The following is a 21,977-nucleotide window of genomic DNA, read 5'->3' on the forward strand; positions in this document are numbered from 1 at the left end:
GGCCTACACTCTCTTCTGTATCTGTTTCCTTTCCACCTGCTGCCTGGACCCAAAGCCAGTGCCACTTATTTTAAGTTTGTGTTGCAGGAGCAACTATTGCTGCATAACAACCCCAAAATTCAGTGGTATACAAGTGTAAGCACTTCCTGTTTAAGTGACTGTTGGCTGGGGAACGGCTCTCTTGGCTGGGCTCAACAATGCAATTCTGCTGCAGGCTTCACTGCAGGTTGTCTGCTTGTCTGTTCCACGTGTGTTAGTCCTGGGACCTCAGTGGAAGGGGCAGCAGTTACCCAGGAGACGTTCTTATAGTGTTGATGGCAGAGACACAAGGGGCAGTGTCAGTGCACAAGCACACTTCGAGCCCCTGTTTGTGTTACCAACTCATTTGCCAAAGCAAGTTATATGGCCCGGCCCAGGTTGGGAAAAGAAAGTACACTTTGTCTCTTTGGACTAAAAAGTTACATGACAAAGGCATAGAGGTAGGGAGAGGTGAATCATGGGACCCGTCCAAGCTCTCAGCCTAAGGGAGGAGAGATCCAAACTTCCACGGAGCATTAAAAGTACACAAAATCAACAAAAACTTTTAAGGATAAAAAGTATAAACACTGCAATTTGGGGTGCAGCCTTTTTGTAGAGCTCAGTAACTTGTGTTTTACAGCCCCAATAACACTGGAAACCAAAGTGGCTAAAGACTCAGGTTCTGAGGTCAAACATCTCTGCTTCTTTCTGTCTGAATGACCTGGGCAAGTTACCCACCCATCCTCTCTAAACCTCAGTTTCGTCATCACAGAATGGAGATAATAACGGTGCATGCATGCGTCATGAGGTATCGTGAAAATATGTGCCTGCCACACAGTGAGGGCTTAATAAATACTAATTTTTCATATCGTCATCATTGTATATTTTATTGGTATCTAATACAGCTAGCAGCAAGCAGGACGCGGACACAGCACAAAATAAATTTGGTTGCTTCAAGCATAGAACATACTATTAAAACACTTAGGAAATCTATCCATGTAGCTCTTCAAATCTATCCAGCTGCTCTTCAATGGGAGAAGCAGGGAGGGAAACAACATGGACAAACACCTACCATGGTCCATGGTGGTTCCATGTGCCTTATTCTTATCCTCACACCTAATATCATTAGAGGCAACATGAGACCAGTTTTCAGCTTTTATTGTGATCGGATCCAAAACAACATGGAAGTTTGGGCCTAGTCACGTGATTCCCTGTGGACATGATTCCAACACAGCTTCCCTTTGCCCGTGATTTAGAAGTTTTAAAACTGAGGCTCTGCTGTTAAAGTGCTGTGTGCACACCCTCGTGCGCAGGGCGGAGAGTGGGGCACATGATGCGAGTTATCCGTGCAGCTCTACTAGACTTTTTGCCATTGTTCCCTCCCACTTCCTCCTAGAACTCCTCAACAATGGCTGGTATTCCTGTCAAGTCCGTTCACTCTTATAGGCTCTAGGGGCCTATCGAGTTAGTTGTTGTTTTAGGGACTGACGCTTCATATGGTCTCTTACCACCAAGAACTAGCTTTGGTGTGAAAAAAATCAGGGCCACTTTTTTAAGTCACCCTGGGTACATATTTTCCCCCATCAATTAATGAACTTCATCAGCAAGCTCTCACCCTAGTCTCCACCATTTTGCTTCCCTCTGGGAAATTCTCTCTGGACCAAGCTTTGCTCCCTTGCTTCTGATGCCTGGATTAGTCCTACAAGGAGGAGTGAAGGTCCCAATTATCTAGTACCTGGGACGTGGGGCCAAAGCGGCGGGGCTTTCCCATGACCAGCTCTCATCTTTGCCCTGCAGCCATCTTGAGTGAGCTCTTACAGAGGGAAAATCGCGTCCTGCACTTCTGGACCTTGAAGAAGCGGCGGTTAGACCAATGCCAGCAATACGTGGTGTTTGAGCGCAGTGCTAAACAGGTATGTTCAGAGCTTTCCTTGGCTTCGCCTTAGTTACAGGGACTAACTACACAGAGGCCAGGATGACCAACACTTGGAACATCCCGAAGAGGGTCATAGCAGCAGGCAAAGTAGAGCTGGGAGGTGGGGTGAAAAGAGGAAAGAGAACAGGCTGTTGCTTACCAGTCATTTAGCCTTTACCAGGCACTCTATTCAGAGTTTGGTACCAGGAGTTGGGAGGAGATTCTGGGGGCAGATTGCCCCTAACTCACAATGAAACTGGGCCAATCTAATGGGCAAGACACTCTCTTTGCTGGTGAGCTGTTCTAAGTCTAACAAGTGAGGGCTCATTCATAAAATCATCAACTTCGAAGCTACATACTGATCGAATCATGTCAGCATTTCCTGGGTCCATCACCCGATCCAAAATCACAAGCTGATCCATGGTAGCAGGGCATGTTTTCCTACTGACAGCTGGCTTTTGGGGAACGGGGTGGGCTGTTTCCTCCAACAGGCGCTGGACTGGATCCAAGAAACAGGTGAATATTACCTCTCAACACATACCTCCACTGGAGAGACCACAGAGGAGACTCAGGAACTGCTGAAAGAATATGGGGAATTCAGGGTGCCTGCCAAGGTAGGAAGCATCCCGGAACCCTCCCCACATCTGCCCAGGCCTCCCCAGTCTGGCCAGTGTCACATTGGAAGGGAAAGCAGCCTCTCTATACAGAAATGCTTACTCACATTGGCAAGAGCGGAAGCACAGGTAGGATTGTCTCCTTGGAGACGCGAGTACCCAAAGACTTGCAGCGGCTGGGTAGAACATCTGTATGTGGGAAATCACTGCTTCACATGCTCCTCTTCGTGTGCCAGCTTCTGAAATGTGCTGTATTCCTCCAGCCAAATAAGGCGAAGGGATGTATTCACGTGACATGCACATGGCATGTGTGAACATCTACACTTAGCCACACATTCTTGAGATTTGAATGGTTTGGGAAGTGTGCTGTGTGGGAAGGGCCAGTGGCTATGGGTGGGTTCACAAAGCAGGTGAGTTTATTCCCTGAGCTGACTAGCGTTGATTTTAAATCTGTGTGTAGGTGGACCCTACACAGTTCAAGGGTCAACTGGACTTCCATCTGGCCTCAGACCTGCAAATGAGCCAGACTGGGGAGCAAAACATGCAATATTGCACATACCACACCCCCTCACACTCCCATTCACACTGAGGCAGAGAATGCTATAAAAGGATGAAGTCTCATTTTCATCTGTTTCCACAGCCAGGATTCAATCTGAGGAGCCTTGGGTTTGAATGAAAATCTGATCTATCTGAGCTCCCTCTTTGTAGTGTCCTTCTCCCTCACGTGGGCTCCCGGCCATGGAGGAATCTTTCTTGTCATCACTTAATGCCGGTCCTACCCAGAGAGCCCTCTGACACTATGGCGAATGTTCCTCTAGTTTGCTTCGACAAAATGAGGCCCTTCGTCTCATTCCTGATCTATTTCAGAAGCGGTTATCCGCTTGATGAATCTTTCACTATGAACCCTTGATAGTGGGGAGCCTTTCCCCCGTGTCCTTGTGAGCCTTGGGGCCTTTTCACCCCATGTGAAAAGCTGTCAGTTCAGAGACTCATTTCAATACCAGCCAGAACAAACAGCACCAGGAAGGTGGCAGGTGTACAGAACCCTTTTCAAATCCAAATGAAAATGGCTTTTGAATTATACACCTTGTATCTATCTGCCCCACTTTTAAAAATAATGAACTTTTAATCTGAATAGGATCAGCTCCACTGGTGTTCCTACTCCCATAGATGGATCACAGCAGATACCCAGAACTTCCTGGGAGCAGAATCTGTCCTTAACCAAAGTGACAATGTGGAGAATCATTTAGTCAGTTTAATTCATCCTTCCTTTACCATATTCTTCCTATCTTTCTCCTCTTTTCTACTCACATTGTTACCACCCTAATTAGGTCCCATGCTTTTGGCCTTTCCTTCCTTCCAATCCATCCTGCTCTTTGATGCTGTTCATCTTTAAAACATTCCTATGGTCACATTACCACTCAGATCAAGAACTTTAAGGATTCTCCAGTGCCTTCAGGTCAGCATTCAACAACTTCTTCATCTGTGCCACCTTGCCACCCAGCTTTGGCTTCAATTATTTTTTTATGCAAATTTTATGTTCCAGCTGAGTGGAGGGTTTCTTACCCTCTGAGGATACGTGATCTACTTTCTTGCCTCTGTACCTTTTTCATACCCTTTCTCTGTCCAGAATATCCTTCCTTCCCTTTCGTTTGTCCTTCTTAAGAGCCCATCTTTCCACTTCAGTGACTCCTCCTCTGGGATCCTGCCTACATGCCAGGATGTGACCTGGCCCTTCGCTGCCCTACAGCCTTTGTTGTCTGTATAACCCTTAAGGCATCTGGTACGGACTGTCCTGTTCTCCAGTCATCTGTATGAACCAATGGGTTCCCGAAGGACGAGAAGCATGCTTTATTCACTTACCTGACTGTACCTTTTGGATTGAAGTGAGGCCACAAACATTTGTGAACATAAGGGATAAAAAGAAATTTGGGTAGACTTGAAAACACCCCCTCCTCCTGAATATATTAATATATTTAATATGATTCCTTTACTTTGATTGTCTCCCTCATAACTATTTCTGTTCATAGGAATTCATTCCCCCACCTATCAGGTTGCAAGTCTCAGGGCTATTTGTTGTTAGAATATCTGGAGAATAACAAATCCAGCTGAGGAATTTCTGATGGAAGGTCACAGTGTCCTGAACATGCCAGCCCCATTTCCCAGAGGCAGAGTGCCTTTAACTAGCCATTTTGGGTTTTAAGTTTAATAACCAATAAACTTAACTTGAAATGGAAACCAAATTGACCTTAAACCAGAAGACACTATGGTGGATCTCATGATCGAACAGGGCAATAAAGTATTGAATTGATACACATATTCAGAATATATGTATTCTGCTCCAAAAAAAAAATAGTTCAGTGGAAGAAATACTGAATATAGAAAAGTACTTGCTGTGTCACAATCCCCAAAGGTAAGAATAAAAATAAGATGAAGAGACTATGGGTGAGGATAAGAGGAAAACAAAATTTTCTTGTTGTGGTGTGCTGCAGACTATCCAGTTGGGAGATCATATTTTCCTATTGTGGGTTTCAAATTTACAAGGGATCAAGGCACACAGTGACAGGAAAGCTTAATGATCTCGACATCTGGAAGAATTCCATTTCTTCTAAAAGCAAAATTTCTTAAAAAGTATTTTGTTTTTCATTTTTTATAATTCAGTAGTTCTAGTGTATTCACCAGGTTATACAACCATTGCCATTGTCTAGTTCCAGAACATTTTCATCACCCTGAAAACAAACTTCACATCTGTTAGCAGTCATCCCTCCACCCCCCTCCCTTCAGCCCCTGGCAACCACTAATCTACTTTCTATCTCTATGAATATGCCTGTTCTGAACATTTCATATAAAGGAAATAATGGAGTCATAATCGGTAGTCTTTTGTATCTGGCTTCTTTCACGTAGCATAATGTTTTCAAGATTGATCCATGCTGTAGATGTATCAGCATTTCATGTTTTTATGGCTGAACAGTGTTCCATTGTAGGGATATAGCCACATTTTATTTATCCATTCATTAGTTGATGGACATTTGGGTTGTTTCCAATTTGGAGGCTATCAGTTGCTATAAACATTTGTGCACAAGTTTTGGTGTGAACATATGTTTTCAGGTCTCTTAGGTATATGCCTGGAAGTGAAATGGCTGAGTCCTATGGAACATCTGTTTAACTTTTGAGGAATTGCCAAACTGTTTTCCAAAGTGGCTACAGGATTTTATATTCCCACCAGCAATGTATGAGTTCTGACTTCTCCACATCTTCTCCAACACTTGCTTTCATCCGTTTTTTTATGTAGCCATTCTAGAGGATATGACGTGGTTTCTGATTGTAGTTTTGATTTACATTTCCCACTGAGTAATGGTATTGAGAAAACACTTTTTTATTTTTTTTTTTATTTTTTTTTTATTAATTAATTTATTTATTAGTTTCAGGTGTACAAAACAAGGTAATACTTAGACGTTCATCATTTATATCCCTCATACTGTGAACCCCCCTCCCCCCATCCACTATCCCTCCGACCTCACACTGAACCATCACATTATATATATAAAATTATAGTTGGCATTCATTAATGTTTAGCTTCTGATGTACAATGCCATGATCAGGTATCCACAGTATCCCTGAGGTGGTCTCCCAAATAGGACGCATGTCCATCGGATACCCAACAAAATCTTTACAACATTATAGAATACCTTCCCCAAATTAATTTTCAAAAGAAAAACCCTGAGGCCATCTTGTGGTTACCAGCTGCTTCCAAATCCCTTCACCTTTCCCCTTATCCCCAACCCCCTCCCACACACCCATCTAACCACTCTCGGTTTTTTCTCTGCGTCCCCAAAACTGACTCTGATTAGTTCATTCACATAGTCTTTTCTTTAGATTCCATATATAAGTGAGATCATATGGTACTTGTCTTTCTCTTTCTGACTTATTTCACTTAACATAATGTTCTCTAGATCCATCCATGTTGCTGCAAATGATAAGATTTCTTTCTTCTTTATGGCTGCGTAATACTCCATTGTATAAATGTACCACAGCTTCTTAATCCAGTCATCTACCGATGGGCATTTTGGTTGTTTCCATATCTTGGCTATTGTGTAAAGTGCTGCAATAAACATAGGAGTGCATACAGATTTTTGAATTGGAGTTTTGGATTTCTCCGGGTAGATGCCTAGGAGTGGAATTACTGGATCATAGGGTAGTTCCATTTTCAGATTCCTGAGATACCTCCATACTGGAGAAAACACTTTTTTAAACTGGCAATTTTATCTCTGAAAGTGAAAGAAGCTATGAGATAAACGGGACTAAATTCTTAGTAACAAAAGAGAATTAAGTAATAATGAAGGTTATTGAAGCCTTAGCTAAACTGAATTATGTCTAGGAATTCAGATTGCGAGGAAAGGAACGTTGGCATGTCATAGAGGCACTTCAGACTGAGACAAGTAGAACCTAAAAAGTTCAGATAAAAGATGGGGATGATTCTGTTTCTGAGACTCTTAAGAGGCATATAGCTCACATGTGATGGATATTTTTGAAAGGTTTAGTTATTCATATATAGTGACAAACTCTCCACGTGGAATGAATATGAAGATATACCTCAAGAGAATTATTTACCCACACAGAGAACTCAATACGTTCATTATTTACATAGAATATATCAGTAAATACAAGGAATATCAGCAGTGAAAGGCAAATTAAAGGTTATGATGAAATTATAAGAGTAATACCAAGACTAAATCTTAAAGACTTGTAAAATGTGCTAAAGACACTGAAAGGGCTTTTTAAAAAACCATATTCAGAGGAAGGCTCACTGATTAAGGGAAGATGGTATAATATTAACTGATCAAAGGAAGGAAGGAAAAGAAAGAAAGAAAAACCCAGATGAATTATATTTCCCAAACACTCCTTTTTGTCCACAATATCACATCCATACTTTTTTTTTACAGTAATTTTTTAAAATAAATTTTATTGGGGGATATTGGGGAACAGTGTGTTTCTCCAGGGCCCATCAGCTCCAAGTCGTTGTCCTTCAATCTAGTTGTGGAGGGCGCAGCTCAGCTCCAAGTTCAGTCACGTTTTTCAGTCTTTAGTTGCAGGGGGCACAGCCCACCATCCCATGCGGGAATTGAACTGGCATCCTTGTTGTTGAGAGCTAAGGCTCTAACCAACTGAGCCATCTGGCCGCCCCTAAGGATGGATTTCTTGATTATAGCTGCAAAAATTAATCTCTATTTTAAGTAAATAGCAAATATATACATATATTTTATATATATATATATATGTGTGTGTCTCACCCCCCGCCCCCCAGGGGGAAAGAAAAACCCCTAAATGCAGTACAATAGAAGTCTTTAGGATACCAGGTATCTTCTTAACCAGTTCCCAATGCTACTATTTTTTAGCCTTTTCGTGGCTAAGGAGATGTTTCTCCTGTCCTCATACCCACTTTCCTTTCTTCGTGCCAAAGTTCCTCTGGCCCCTTGTCTCCCAGCTGTGGGGACCAACTCACTGTCCTGAGATAGGAGAGACTCAGATGTTTTGAGTGAGTTGCTGGAGAGCCGGACTGTGAGTCACCCTGGCCGTGTGGCCGGCTAAGTCCTCTCTGCTTGCCTCTGGCATTTCTTGGGAGGGTTAGTGGCTGGGGAGGGGCTGTAATGAGCCTGGAAAGGCAAGAGAGGATGAGAAAGGCTCTTCTGTGTTTTCTACTCTTCCCCCAGTGATTTTCTGCCTCAGTTTCCCTCAGTTATCTAGACTGTGGCGTGATCCAAACCTTGGACCTACTTTCCTCCAGTCCAAAAGATAATTTTACTTCTCAGAATATTGTTTAAATAGTCTTTCCTTCCTCTTAAAATCTATTAGACTTCCCTGATATATTTTAGAGTTTCAAAACCCAAACTTAAGATAAAAAGATAAGCAAATGTTTACTTGTTTGAACATCCCCTCTATTTCTATATCTTACCCAACATAAGTCCCGCCTCTCCCATGAGAACTTCTCTGCTTGGGTCGGCCCACCTTTAATTGTTTTCCTGTTTTAAAATTCCCACAGTGTTAACTATACATGCTTCTCTATTTGACATTCAATTCATGGTGCCCTGAGTTCTTTAACTATTCTCTGTGAAAATCTTGTCCCCTCTCGAGATGAGACTGTTTGGGGGATATGAGTATCTTCTTTCCCTCTTTTGTTTAAGCCCTGCCCCCAGCATGTCCCCACAACCTTCTGCACAGTAGTGTGGACAGAGTAGACCTTGAGCAAACAGTTGTGAGAAATGAAATTAACCCAATGCATGTCAGAGCTCCATCTTACTTAGGCCGGTAATGGATACTAGCTTCATTCATTCTTTTCTCCCTTTCTCCATGGAAACTAAGGACAGGATCCTTGTGGTGAAGGGAACAGAGTTTATTCTTACTGCTGCTAGTAGCATTTCATCAGATCCTTGCGTAGTCCAGCTTATCTGACATTTAGAAAGCCTACTTCAGACCAGTACAGAGAAGAGAGAGAACTAGCAACTATGGAACAGAGGCAGACAGGTTCTGTCATTTGCAAGTGGTATGAACTTGGACAAGCCTCTAAGCCTTTCTAAGCCTCAATTTTTTTCCTCCGTGGTTTCAAAGAGCCCCATCTCACCTCTCTCCACCTTCCTCCTAGGGATGCTTTACGACTCAGATGAGTCTCAGATGTGACATTAACATACGCTGTACACTGATATAGTACTGTACTAATGTAAGAGATTCTGACATCGATAAGCATAATGGCCAACAGCCACGGCTCCCTGCGTCCTTCTGTGAGCACTGCTCCAGGTGCTGTTCTAAGCATTCTACATAGTCAGCCCATGTAAGGCTGTGTGATGGAGGTACTGTTATGGTCCCTACATAACAGCAGGGACGGAGGAACTCAGGCACAGATGGTGTCAGTAATTTGTCAAGACCTCCCTGCTAGTCAGTTATAGACCTGGGATATAAACCCAAGCAGCCTGGCAATGAGCTATCTGTGGCTACGGTGAAGAAGACAAGGGGCTGGGGGCTATGAGAGGAAGTGTAATATAGTAACTTAAGGCCATCTTTTTGGGGCAGCAAACAAAGGAGAAGGTGAAACTTCTGATTCAGCTGGCTGATAGCTTTGTGGAAAAAGGCCATATTCATGCCACAGAGATCAGGAAATGGGTGACCACGGTGGACAAGCATTACAGAGACTTCTCCTTGAGGATGGGAAAGTACCGGTACTCCCTGGAGAAAGCCCTAGGAGTCAACACAGAGGTGGGTATGGGGGTTGCCCAGCGGGAACCTCCTCCTTTCTCCTCTCCCTCAGTAGTACTGCTCTCATGGCTGTGGAAGGAAGCAGGGCTTCCAGAGCAGGGTTTCTGAGCTGTTGACACCCAGAATTCTTGCCTTGTATGGGTTTTCTAGTGGAGGGATGCATCTTGCTGCGAAGCCACTGGCCTCCAGCCCTCCATGATTAGTGCTGCAAAGATATATATATATATATATATATATGTATATATGTATGTATATATATATGTATATATATATGTATATATGTATGTATATGTATGTATATATATATGTGTATATATGTATATATATTGCAAAATTGGCTAGCCGGGGATGGGGTCTATGGTTAGCCAACACAGAATAGAGTTTTTCTCTGTGTAGAGTTAAGTATTGACTTTGAGAACTAAAACTTTATATTGGCTTCATCAGTACCATCTTCCACCCAATGATGTTAATCAGCAAATGATTAGAGTCCCCAGTATGTACAATAGTACTCTTTTAAGAATAAGGGATGTAATTCATGCAGAGGCTATTTGACATTCCAACTGAAAAGAGGTACTATTTGCCACAAAGCAAGGGAAGACTGACTTTAATCTGTTCTTTATAATAGGGGTCAGTGACCTGTGAATTAAGAGCTAAATACAGGCTGGCAATTTAATCCTACAATTTCTAATTCTTAAATCTTTAAATAGGCTCATGCTCTGAAGCAGGGCAGCCTAGAGAGTGAAATGGCCAAACCACTAAAACTGGGGGAATTAGTGTCTTCCCCCAGGGTTTAGCCTATGAGATTTTTTTTCTAGAGGTTTCCATCCCGTATAAATACGAAACGGTGGTTGAAATAAGCAGGGTTAGGCAATTAGAAAATTCAGTAATTGCTTTATCATTTAGCTTTCTATTGACAAGGGAAGTTGCTTGTTTAAATTAAAAACAAATTGCTTTTATTCTTTTTTCTTGACAAATAAAAGTTTTCTTATGTCTTTATGTGTTTCTGTTTCACATATATTTTAATGCTTAATAACCAATCTTGGGTGAGTGTGTGTGTGTGTGTGTGTGTGTGTGTGTGTGTGTGTGTGTGTGTTGTTTAGATTCTATCAGGACCAAAGTCCTTGGGGAAATAGGACAGTAATCTTCAAATGTGTTCATTGTTTTTCTTCACTGTGGATATTAGCCCTGAACATTTGACCTGAACATTTTATATCTTTCTTATTTGGAAAAAAAATAATTATCCCATGAAAAAGCATGCTTGTGGGTGGTAGTTTGTGTGATTGCCCATTTTCTCATCCTTCTCCATTATGTCTTTCTCTATTTTTCCCCTTCTACCGCCTCCCCCAACTCTGGTGAGTTGCTTTCCCAGAGTATCTCCAGGCTGATGTCTACAATCTCTCTGTGTGTAGGATAACAAGGACCTAGAGCTGGACATCATCCCAGCAAGCCTTTCGGATCGTGAGGTCAAGCTACGAGACGCCAACCATGAAGTCAATGAAGAGAAGCGGAAGTCTGCCCGGAAGAAAGAGTATGTTTGGGGGGAGCTTCCGACCAATAGCAGGCTTCTTGTGACTGTGCTTGGTTTTCACGGCCTCCTGTCCCTTTTGACAGATCAATGTGTCCTCATAGCCACCTACAGAGGTGGCAGTGAACATACATGATGCTTTTCCCATATTTCACACTAATCAAGAACCACAGGGCACTGGATAGTGGAGACAATGAATAATGTCAACCATATGAACCATTTCCTGACCATTCTGCTTTCTTTATGTTGGTGTTGCACATACACAGAGATCTTGCAAGGGCTTTATGAAGAATATTTTGACAGATTCCCTTTGGGTGATGCAGGAAAAAAATAGTGTGTCTTAAGATTGAGAAGCCCTATGTCATTGATTTTATCAAAGTGAAGTAGGACCACAGGTCCCATGGAGAGAAGAAACTGAAGCTGGTCTGCTAAGTCAGAGCTTGTATTTCCTCTGGGGAATATATTAGTTTGGCTGGGCTTCTGTAACAAAATATGACAAATTGGGTCGTTTAAAGAACAGAAATGTGTTATCTCACAATTCTGGAGGCTAGAAATCTGAAATCAAGGTGTTGGCAGGGCTGGTTCCTTCTGAGGGCTTTCCTTGCAGATGGCTGTCTTCTTGGCCACACGGCCTTCTCCCTGAGTACATGCCTATCCAGATTTCCCCTTTTTTAAGGACACTGGTCATTTTGAAATAGGAGCCTCCCCTATTTCAATATGACTTCATCTTAACTAATTAGATCTGCAATGACTGTTTCTAAATAAGGTCACCTTCTGAGGTACTGGGAGTCGGGACTTCAATGTATGAAATTTAGGGGGGACACAATTCAACCCATAACAGGGGGAAATGAGACCACATTGGATCAAATCTTCTTGCTGGACTGTCTATGGGACACCAAAGAGCCAGAGGACGGTAATAGATGCATGGAAAATAAAACAAAATGGGATAGAGGGTAGTAGAGGTAAATTATGAAGAAAGACACACAACTGTAGGAAGCAGATGGACAAAAAGGAAGAAGGTAGAAGAATGCCAGAAGCCTAATGAGGTAAAATCCAAGACAACTTTCCCAAGCATGTCAGATTATATTCCTTCTGATCTTCCTTCTTTCCTTGTTTACCAAGCACCTAAAATGGACTAGAAACTCTGTTTACATAATCTTGTTTAATCCTTGCAGCAATCCTGTGCGGTCAGCTGTTTTCTAAATAAAGAGTCTGAGGCTGGGAGGAGCTGTACCTCTAGTGAATGACAAAGTCATATTCAATTCCTGTTTGTCCAACTTCAAAGCTCATACACTTTTCATTTTGCCAATAGAGTAAGAATAGTAAGAGAGTGGCTAATTAAGTCCTGCAAAAGGGAATTTTTTGAATCAGTACTTTAATTTTAATATAATTGCCACTACTCAGTAAAATGTATTTGCTTTAAGGAAGATCCCACCAAGATAGAGGTCCAGGAAAAGATGCTGCTCATTTTAATATTTCTTGTGAAATTTCCAACAGGGGGACTATCTTTCTCAAAATTTTCATATGATGGAACACGTGGAAACGGGTTTTTATTATGAATTACCTTGAAAAATTGATGTGAAAAATCTAAGATAAATGTATACATATAGACTTCGTGTTAAATTAGATATCATCACAAATCACATTAAGAAGCACCATTTGTAATAAAAATTTGTGGGAGAAAGAAAATGAAGTACAGTACAATGAAGCCATACATCGTAAGCTTAACAACTGCCCAAGCACATTGTGTTATTTAGGGGCCTAAGGAGGAAGGGAACCCTCTCCTTGAAGATGTATATTTTTGTAGCACAGGCTTCTCTTTATGGGAGACGGAAGAGCAGTCACTTACCATCATTCGTTTGTGCTTTGCTTGTGATCGCATGCTCAGCTCCATGCACGTCAGTCTGTGATGTAAACGCCCCATCAGAAATAATGTTGAAGTGCACAGGATAATCCAGGCCAGAGGTCAGCAAACTGTGGCCCATAGGTCAAATCTGACCCACCACCTGGGTATTTTTAAATTAAATTTATTGGGGTAACATTGGTTAATAACCACCTGTTTTATATAGACTATAAGGTAAAAATTGTTTTTTATATTTTTAAATGATTGAAAAATATCAAAAGAAGAAGAATATTTTGTGATGTGAAAATTAGATGAAATTCTTTTGTTTCCATAAACACAGTTGGAACACGGCCACACTTATTTTTTCACATATCGTCTATGGCTCCTTTCACACTACAATAGCAAAGTTGAGTGGTTGTGACAGGGACTAAATGGCCCACAAATACATCTGGGTGTTTACAGATTAAAAATTTTCTAACCCCTCAGGCTCGGTGGTCGTGTCTTGACGTTTGTTGTTTTTAGCTTTTAAATCTGGTTTAACTTATGATACTGTGAATTGTTCTGGTATAAGTCAACAACTGAACTGAACAGAACTCATCATTCTGGGAGCTGGAAAAGAAATGTAGGAAGCTGAGGTCCAAGCTTCCTCACAAATATGAATGGTGTTGCACGCTTGTACACACATGCAAACACACACGTGCAAATGAGAACAGATACATATCAGCACAGAATCACAAAATCGGAGAACCAGGATGGAAAAGGGAGAGAGAATGAGGAACTGGTTGAGCACAAATATGGCAGCGGGATACAGAGCAAATGATCAGAGTGAGAGGGGCTCAGGGGGTAATACTCAGAGGCAAAGAGGTTTGAAGAAAGGAAGAGACATTTTGGTAAAGTAGAAAAATAAGAGTCAAGAATGTCATAAATGCTGGGGTAGAGAAGTGAAGTTTGAAGGAAGGGAGGTATTATATCTCTAACCAACTGAAAGCCCATGTGTTGCCTTCTAGATTCATCATGGCTGAACTACTCCAGACAGAGAAGGCTTATGTGAGGGACTTACATGAGTGCTTAGAGGTAAGTCTTGCAGTAATCAGTTCACAGTTGTATTGGGAAAAGGACTTCTTTCCCAGCGTCAAGGCCTTGACAGGAGCTCAGTGCTCTGTGTCTTCTCCTAGAGCTTAATAAATAAAAAGCCAACCAGAGGAAATCTTTGTCCTGGGGTCAATAGTGATTGCATGGGAGTTTGAAGCACTTTTGAAAAGTAACTTTTCTCAGACTCAAGCTAGACCCAGCAAAAAAGTATATAAGACACTGGAGTTCAAAGTCAACACCATGACACAGTCAATGAACTTGAATCTGAAAACCGTCATCCTCCCCCCAGCACACACTCAGACATGCACACGTTTAATACATAAGAAGAGAGTGGAGGTTATACTCCTGCGGAAGGTCAGGATGTGTTTCCCTAGCAGCAGAGCAAGATAATGGAACAGTCACGTTTTCTTTCTTTCCATTCTGCTTTTTACCATCTCACTTTTTACACGCCACATGCGTTTCCAGTCTCAGTCTTACCCCATAAGCTTGAAGGCCTGTTGATTTTGTCTGTATTTCATGTGGCAGTTCTTGCCAGTGATGAAACTGTTGCTGTCTTACAGACCTACCTGTGGGAAATGACCAGTGGTGTGGAGGAGATCCCCCCTGGGATCCTTAATAAAGAGCATATCATCTTTGGCAACATCCAGGAGATCTACGATTTTCATAACAAGTAGGTTGGTGGAGGGTTTAAATGGAGCACACTTAGTGCAATATGTACCCAAGAACAGGGCTTCCCAACAAACGGAGCAGAACTGATCGTTAAACCTCACCTAGTAAATTATTACCTGTTAAATTGTCTATGTCAGTTGAAGTCATACTTTTTTCTCATTCCCCCATCTTTCTCCACGATTGTCCAGAATTCCTCATGGAGAGTGAAGTATCCAGCAGTGTTCCTCTTAGGGACCTACCTGGCAGCATCTTCATACCCAATTAGAACGATAACCAGGCTTTGAGGAAATAAAAGTAGCTCCTCCTTATTAAAACTGGGGGGAATCTTGATAGAATTCATCTGAGGCTAAACTTCCTACCTTGTGGCACTTTGGTTTCAAATTCCATTGAACTTTTCTTTCAACCTAAATATTTCCTCCATCCCCAGCTACCCCATCAAGCCCACTTTCAACCAAAACAACAATATAGAAAAGATAGATAGAGAGATAGATAGATAGATAGATAGATAGATAGATAGATAGATAGATAATCAAAATATCTAATGGGACATATTTCTTAACAGCTTATAGGGGAGAACATTAATTGACTCTGTTTTGTTGAAATAATAGAGAATCGTAGAGCCCTAAAACCTCACAACTCATTTTGTCCAGCTCCCAATTTGATTTAAGTATCTTTTCCACAGCCTACTAAACCGCACGTTCCATGGTTAGTAGAGGGTCAGCAAGAACATTGGTTGATTAGTTATGTAACCAACTAATGGAAATAACTCAATTTCTAAAATACAAATGGGGTAAGAATTTAGGGGGGAAAGTTCTCCCCTGCAAACAGAATCTTTCTTTGAAAGATCTGTCTGTAAACATTTCGTATGTTTATGAGGAAAACTGAAGAAGTTAGTAACCCATATGAAGTATGCAAATTTTTGTACTCCTTTCATTAAACCAATGGTGAGTTTGTGTTGCTAACTAGGATTTTGCATGAAAAGTTTCTACACTGAAATGTATGTCATGACTGAATAAGACTAAAGTCTATAATAAAACCCAGTAAGAAAATGTCAGCCAGGATATCAAAATAAATTAAAAAATAAAAAAAAAATCAATCAAATAGGGAATTTCAAGACACAAGGAATATGTTGGTAGAAAGTCCTAGAGCTCTCTTCAGATCTTTTTCAGAGAAGGGATAAGAGGTAAGGTTCAATATTGTAGGATACAATTCAGAGGAAGTCTTAGGATCAAGCTCGTCAAGGCTTTTACTGAGTTAAGCGCTTGTGCTGCAGATAAAGCTGCCAGCTCTAAGAGTTCCTGAGGAGGCCAAATGTGCACGTGTAGCAGCCAGCTTGAGATAGGACTCAAGAGCAGCACTGCCCAGTAGAGCTTTCTTCAGTGATAGAAATGTACTGGACAGTAACCAGTAGACATGTGTGGCTATCGGACACTTGGAATGTGACTAGTACCGCTGAGAATTGAATTTTAAATTTTATGTAATTGAATAGATTTAGGTGGCGGGTGGCTACCATATTGGACAGCCCAGCTTTAGGAAATGAGACCTGAGTATGGCCCTTTGCTAAGAATAACTAGGAGGCAGGCACTAGCTGGGTGTAAAAGGATCCCGAGTTCTAAAACGTCTAAATAAGTTTCCTCTCTTGTCACCTCCTGTTGATTAATCTCCTGTTATGTCATCAAATGGCATCAGTTTAAAGAGAACATGTAGCTCCTATAACATGGTAACCGTGTCAGATTATGAAAACAGTAAGTTCTAGGGAGGAAAAACCCTCTGACTCTCTGGAGAACTTAATAAGAGTTCCCAGTCTTTTTTTTTTCTCCCCATCCCTCCCACAAATTTTAACACTCTCCATCTGGTTTGTCTGGAAATCTCCAGACATAGAAATAGTTTCTCCTCATGCCTTTTTAACATGACCCTAATAAAGCCATTTTTGGCCATTGATTCCAAATTCTGTCATCTGAGCCCAGCTCACCATTATCCCATCTCCCCCAGGGTATCTGAGAAGATATGGGAGTGGGAAACTGTAATCATGTTGCATTACTTTTCTGATTTATGATCTCTGCAATTGAGTCAACAAGTCTCACTTTCCTCATCTTTACCAAACTGACTAAGTATCGAAGTGGAAAAATCTAGAGATGACAGCATACACTTCCTATGAGCCCTGCTTTTGCCAAATCAATGTGTAAAGGGAAAGAATATTCATTTCAAAAATTGATCAATTGTAACAAAATAACATAACTGTTCCTCTTACCTGGTTTCGTGATAACATTCTACTAATCCACGGTAAGCAGTTTGGTAGTTTTTTAAATAGCTGAAAATCTGTCTACCAATTACAAAATATAGTTCTAAGAAATGCTTTTAAAAAGTCAAGTTAAACCATATAGAATGCTGCACTTTGTAGAGGAATAAATTCAGTTGTCAAGAACACAGCTACTCAGCAAATGTTACCATTTATGACATTATAAAGAAACAAGAAGAAAATAAAAACCAGCCTCTGAGCAACCAAAAGAGCTGTCACAAAGATAAAGTTCTTATGTTTTCATAGAAACACCTTTCTGTCCTCTCTGAAAGCCATTTACCTCTTGGTTGGATTGTGTCGAAGCCCATAGCAATTTAGAAGCAGCAAATAAGAATCAAGAACAGCTTGAGACCAGTCACATCAAGTAAAACCTGACAGGAAAGCAGACAAACTGCAATAAAAATAGGCTAAAGAACAAAAAAAAACCCATAGTGGTCAAAGGCTGCTCAGTATTGGAGCAAAGAATCCTATATCCCGATATAGAGACTAGCACAGCCACTGTTTTACAGGATAGTACAGTAATCAATGTTAGTAATAGCCCTGAATCATTTGTATATTCTGCATTAAAAAGCAGAACTCTGCATTAAAAAGGGAACTCTGTAAAGCATTTGGAAAGCTATCCACCAAAAAAATTGATGTTTTAAATTACCCACAATTTCAGGGAACATCCAAGAAAATCAAGCTGTATAGTAATTCCCTACAGAATCTTGAGGGCTAAGGCTTTACTCGTAATGTATGCTTTCTACTTATGCCATACAATTTTTTATTCATGGAAAAAGCATAACACCTCGACAATCTCTAATCATTAAGAGATAAAATTGCAATTAAGCCAACTTTGGAAATGTAGGACCTGTGAACTCCATAAGAGACCATGTTTTTCACTGTATAACCCCAGTGCCTAGCACACAAGAAACTTTAAGTAAATATTTGTTGGATGGATGGATGGATGGATGGATGGATGGATGGATGGATGGATGGATGGATGGACGGACGGACTAAAAACAGAATTACAATTTGCAGACTTATGGCTAATGGCTCAAGTCATAATTCAGTCTTTTGTTTGTGAAAGTCTCAAGACAGGGGAAATCATTAGGTATGATTTCCCCCCCCCCATCACTACCAGAAACTTCTAGACCAGCAAAATAATTGAATATCAGAATGGAGGAGTTTCCTGGGAGCTTCTTAATGGGAGGACCATACAGTGATCCAAACACCTGTTTGCTCTTCAGGAATACTTTTCTGAAATCATCATTTTTTTAACCTGAAAATATCTGAGGATTCTTTTTAATCCCAATTGTTTGCATCTTTCCCAAGTTATAATTAAGTGCTATCTAACAAAGAACATACTCTTCACATTTCTAGTCTATAGCTCAGATTATCTGCCTACACTCCAGAGACAGAGGAAGGGAAGGAAGGAGGGAGGTGGAGAGGTTGATGAGAGTCAGAGGAATGAGATGGACTCTGCCTTAATAACCCAATTAGCTGAGTCCTTAGGAAATTAGTACCTCCACCCAGGGTGATATGGTATCGATCCTTTAAATGGTGTCACTTAGAAAAATGACAACCAGGATTAATGTGTGTGTGTGTGTGTGTGTGTGTGTGTGTGTGTGTGTGTGTGTGAGAGAGAGAGAGAGAGAGAGAGAGAAATTCCCAAGCACCAAAATTTCTATAAAGAACAATTCAATATGTAGAATTTAATACCTACAAGTAGTCGTTTTAAACCAAATTAGAGGTTCAAATGCAATGCTACTTCATTTAACCCTCCACTCTCCACATTTTGTACTATATCTCTTTTTCTACGTAACTAAAGATAAAGGTCATGAAGCTTATCTGTACAAGAACTGGATCTACTTCTGTTGCATTTTGCTAAGCATTCCAGGAGCATTCAGATGAGATAGCATATTCCATAAACAGGTCCCCCAAACACTCATGCTTTTGTTAATCCAGTCTCCCCACTTTGACTAACCTATAACTTGTAATTCAGGAAAATCGTTTCTTTTCAGTTTGCCTTGATTATTAGATTTTCAGGTTTGGTGATGACAGCTGTTTGTTTAAAACGCCCATCACCCTCAGTTAAATCTGAACTTTACTTTTTCCTTTTCAGTTATTTGGAGATATGGTCATATTGAGTCTGAGCAATGGCATTTTTATAGTCTCTGCTGTCAGGGCTCAGAGGGTCTTCACCATCAGGTACAACCGTCTCCATTTACAGATGAGGACACTAGACCCAGGGAAGACTTGCCCAATGTGTGACCCTCCTTCCTTCCCCGCCCCACTTAAAGGGGTTTGGCCTCCCAAATCAGTTCTGTCCCCTCTTCCCTCACTCTGTAGACCACCAATGGGGACTGCCAGATCTGGTGGGTTTAATTCATGTGCACCCCCAAATTTGAGAAACACTGCGACCCATTTCTTCCACAGGTATGTATGTCATCCAGGTCCCAAACCATTACATTAATTACCTGAAATAAGTCAGTTTTCAGCAAAGATTGGAAAAGCAAGTTGGGGCGGGGGGTGAGGCAACATGTATCTAGTGGGGGCTGAATATTCTTCCTGCACACTCCCTCTCTCCAGGCCTGGTATTTCCAGGCCCAAGACCCAGGGAGCAGGGACAGAGATGTGTGGGCCTGAGCCGGGAGCCCTGACCAGGCCAGGGTCAGCCTACAGGCTAGAAGGTGTCCAGGGTGAGCCAGGAGCAGAGGGTAGTGTGCAGCAGGGCATGAAGACAAGGTGAGGGCAGTGATGGGAAAGGCCAGTGAGCAGCTGAACCAGGCCCACATTTCTCTCTCCTTCCCAGAGTTCCTTCTTACCCATCCCTGTGCTAGTTTAGAGATGGAGCTGGTCCCCCAGGATGAGTCAAATCCAGCCTCTGCCCTCTGAGTTCTAGGAATTAGGGACAAGTGATAAAGGTAGAGGTGAGCACAAATGCAGTTCAAAGGAGCAAAAGAAACAGCCTCAGTTAGAGCAACAGGAAAGGCTTCACAGAGGAGGGGCATTTAAGATTACATTTAAATAACAGGAGTTTTATAGCCAGAGATGGCTCCCTCACTGAGGGAGGAAAGTTTGAACAAAGGCCCTCCAAGGGAAGAGAGTGGTGAAGTCTACCAGGGAGGCTGAGAGAGGCAATGGGAAGAGTCTATGGGACTCAACCCCAAATCTCTCCATTAGATATCTAGACATCACACCCCAGGCAGACTGTGTCTTGTCACGTCTGTAACTGTGAGACTGAGGTAGAGGACGGGAGAGAGGTGGTGGGTAGAGGTAGTGTGAGTCAGAAATGAAGGGGAGTGGGACACACAGGAAGTGAAGACAGAGATTGAGTGAGGTGGGAAAGTGAGATAAAATACCTAGGTAACGAAAAGTGAGAAAGTCAAGTTGGTGAAAAACAAGGAGGAAAGAACAAATAGGAAAGGAGAAGAGAGAGAGAGGGCAGTAGTAGTGGGGAGAGGAGATAGATGATAGATAGATAGATGATAGATAGATAGATAGATAGATAGATAGATAGATAGATAGATAGATAGATAGGAAGTTGGGGGTGGGTACTGAGAGGGAGAGGGAGGGAAAGAAATGGATAAAGACAGCGCTCCCTGGGGCTACCATCCTATTGCAAGCAGGAGAATCAGCAAGGTGTTTTTCAAACACTTTTTTATTATGAACCAAAGAAAAAGATTATACATTATGTTCTGATATATTATATATAACAGGGAATAAAGTTTTTCAAAATAACACCCCCACGATATGTGACGCAGGCTGGTATTTTAGGTTAGGTTCCATTTCTCCTCCCCCTCCCCACCTCTTTCCTCCTCTTTTAATGCTGGTTTATACCCACTAAATTGATTTTACAACCTCTTAAAACACAGCGGGTGAAGTTGCAGCTACAGGTGAAGAACTAGCTCCACCAGGTGCTGAGGCAAAGACGTGCCACCCAAGGCCGGTGGGCAGGGCCACTCTGCCAGCCTGCTGCTGGCTCCTCGCTGCCTCTCCTACCCTCCCAGCACATGCGCACATGCATACGCGTGCACACACACACACACATACACACACACACACACACACACACACACACCTTGCTTAAAATATGCATATTCCATGTTTTCTATGCCTCTTCCTCCCCTGCCCCACCTCCCACCCCCCTAATACCATGCCTTTGGTATTAGTTTTATCCCATTTGGTATTAGTTTTATCCCATTTACAGAAAATCATAGAATAACAAAATATAAAAGCCTAGAAAACAACCTTTGAAGATAATCCCGTTCTGTTCTACTCCCTTGTTTTATAAATGTTTGTGACCTGCCCAAACCATTTAGTAGCACAGCCAAAGAAGCCAGGTCTTCGTGACTCCCGATTACATCACACTGTCATTTTCTTAAATATTAACCATCAGGGAAAGAGAAAAGGGAAGACCTGTCGTGATTTTTCTGGGACCCTCAACCCACACTCGAAGGGATAACTGCAGGCTTTATACAACCCATCAGAAGGGCTGTGTAAAAACTTAGCTGTGGTTTTGTTGTTGTTTTCAGTGAGCTGCTGGTAGATATTGGGAATACCCAAGGCAAGACAAAGTCTAAACATTTATTTGGATGTGTCAATGTTAATGTTCGTTGTACCCACTAACCGCTTAGCATCCATGCCTAGTTGCTAAACAGCACATTAATGGATATGTTTAACATTAAATGTGAGATTAATTTTTGTATTTTAGTTTAACATTAAACCTGTTATATGTCTATGCAGGTACATTTTGATTCATCTGATCACAC

At 41.6% G+C, this 21,977-nt stretch overlaps 1 protein-coding gene across 24 annotated transcripts in view; it reads left to right on the top strand.

Moving 5' to 3' along the window:
* Positions 1-21,977, top strand: part of KALRN (kalirin RhoGEF kinase) — a 621,535-nt gene that overhangs the window by 388,756 nt on the left and 210,802 nt on the right. For all 24 annotated transcript variants that reach the window (XM_081025698.1, XM_081025722.1, XM_081025696.1 and 21 more), the window contains exons 20-25: positions 1,816-1,931; positions 2,425-2,547; positions 9,613-9,795; positions 11,205-11,323; positions 14,171-14,237; positions 14,816-14,925. In XM_081025698.1, the coding sequence (XP_080881824.1) occupies positions 1,816-1,931; positions 2,425-2,547; positions 9,613-9,795; positions 11,205-11,323; positions 14,171-14,237; positions 14,816-14,925 (718 nt within the window). The remainder of the gene's footprint in view (positions 1-1,815; positions 1,932-2,424; positions 2,548-9,612; positions 9,796-11,204; positions 11,324-14,170; positions 14,238-14,815; positions 14,926-21,977) is intronic.

The sequence above is a fragment of the Rhinolophus hipposideros genome (genome assembly GCF_964194185.1).
Source record: "Rhinolophus hipposideros genome assembly, chromosome: 2".
NCBI lineage: Eukaryota > Metazoa > Chordata > Mammalia > Chiroptera > Rhinolophidae > Rhinolophus > Rhinolophus hipposideros.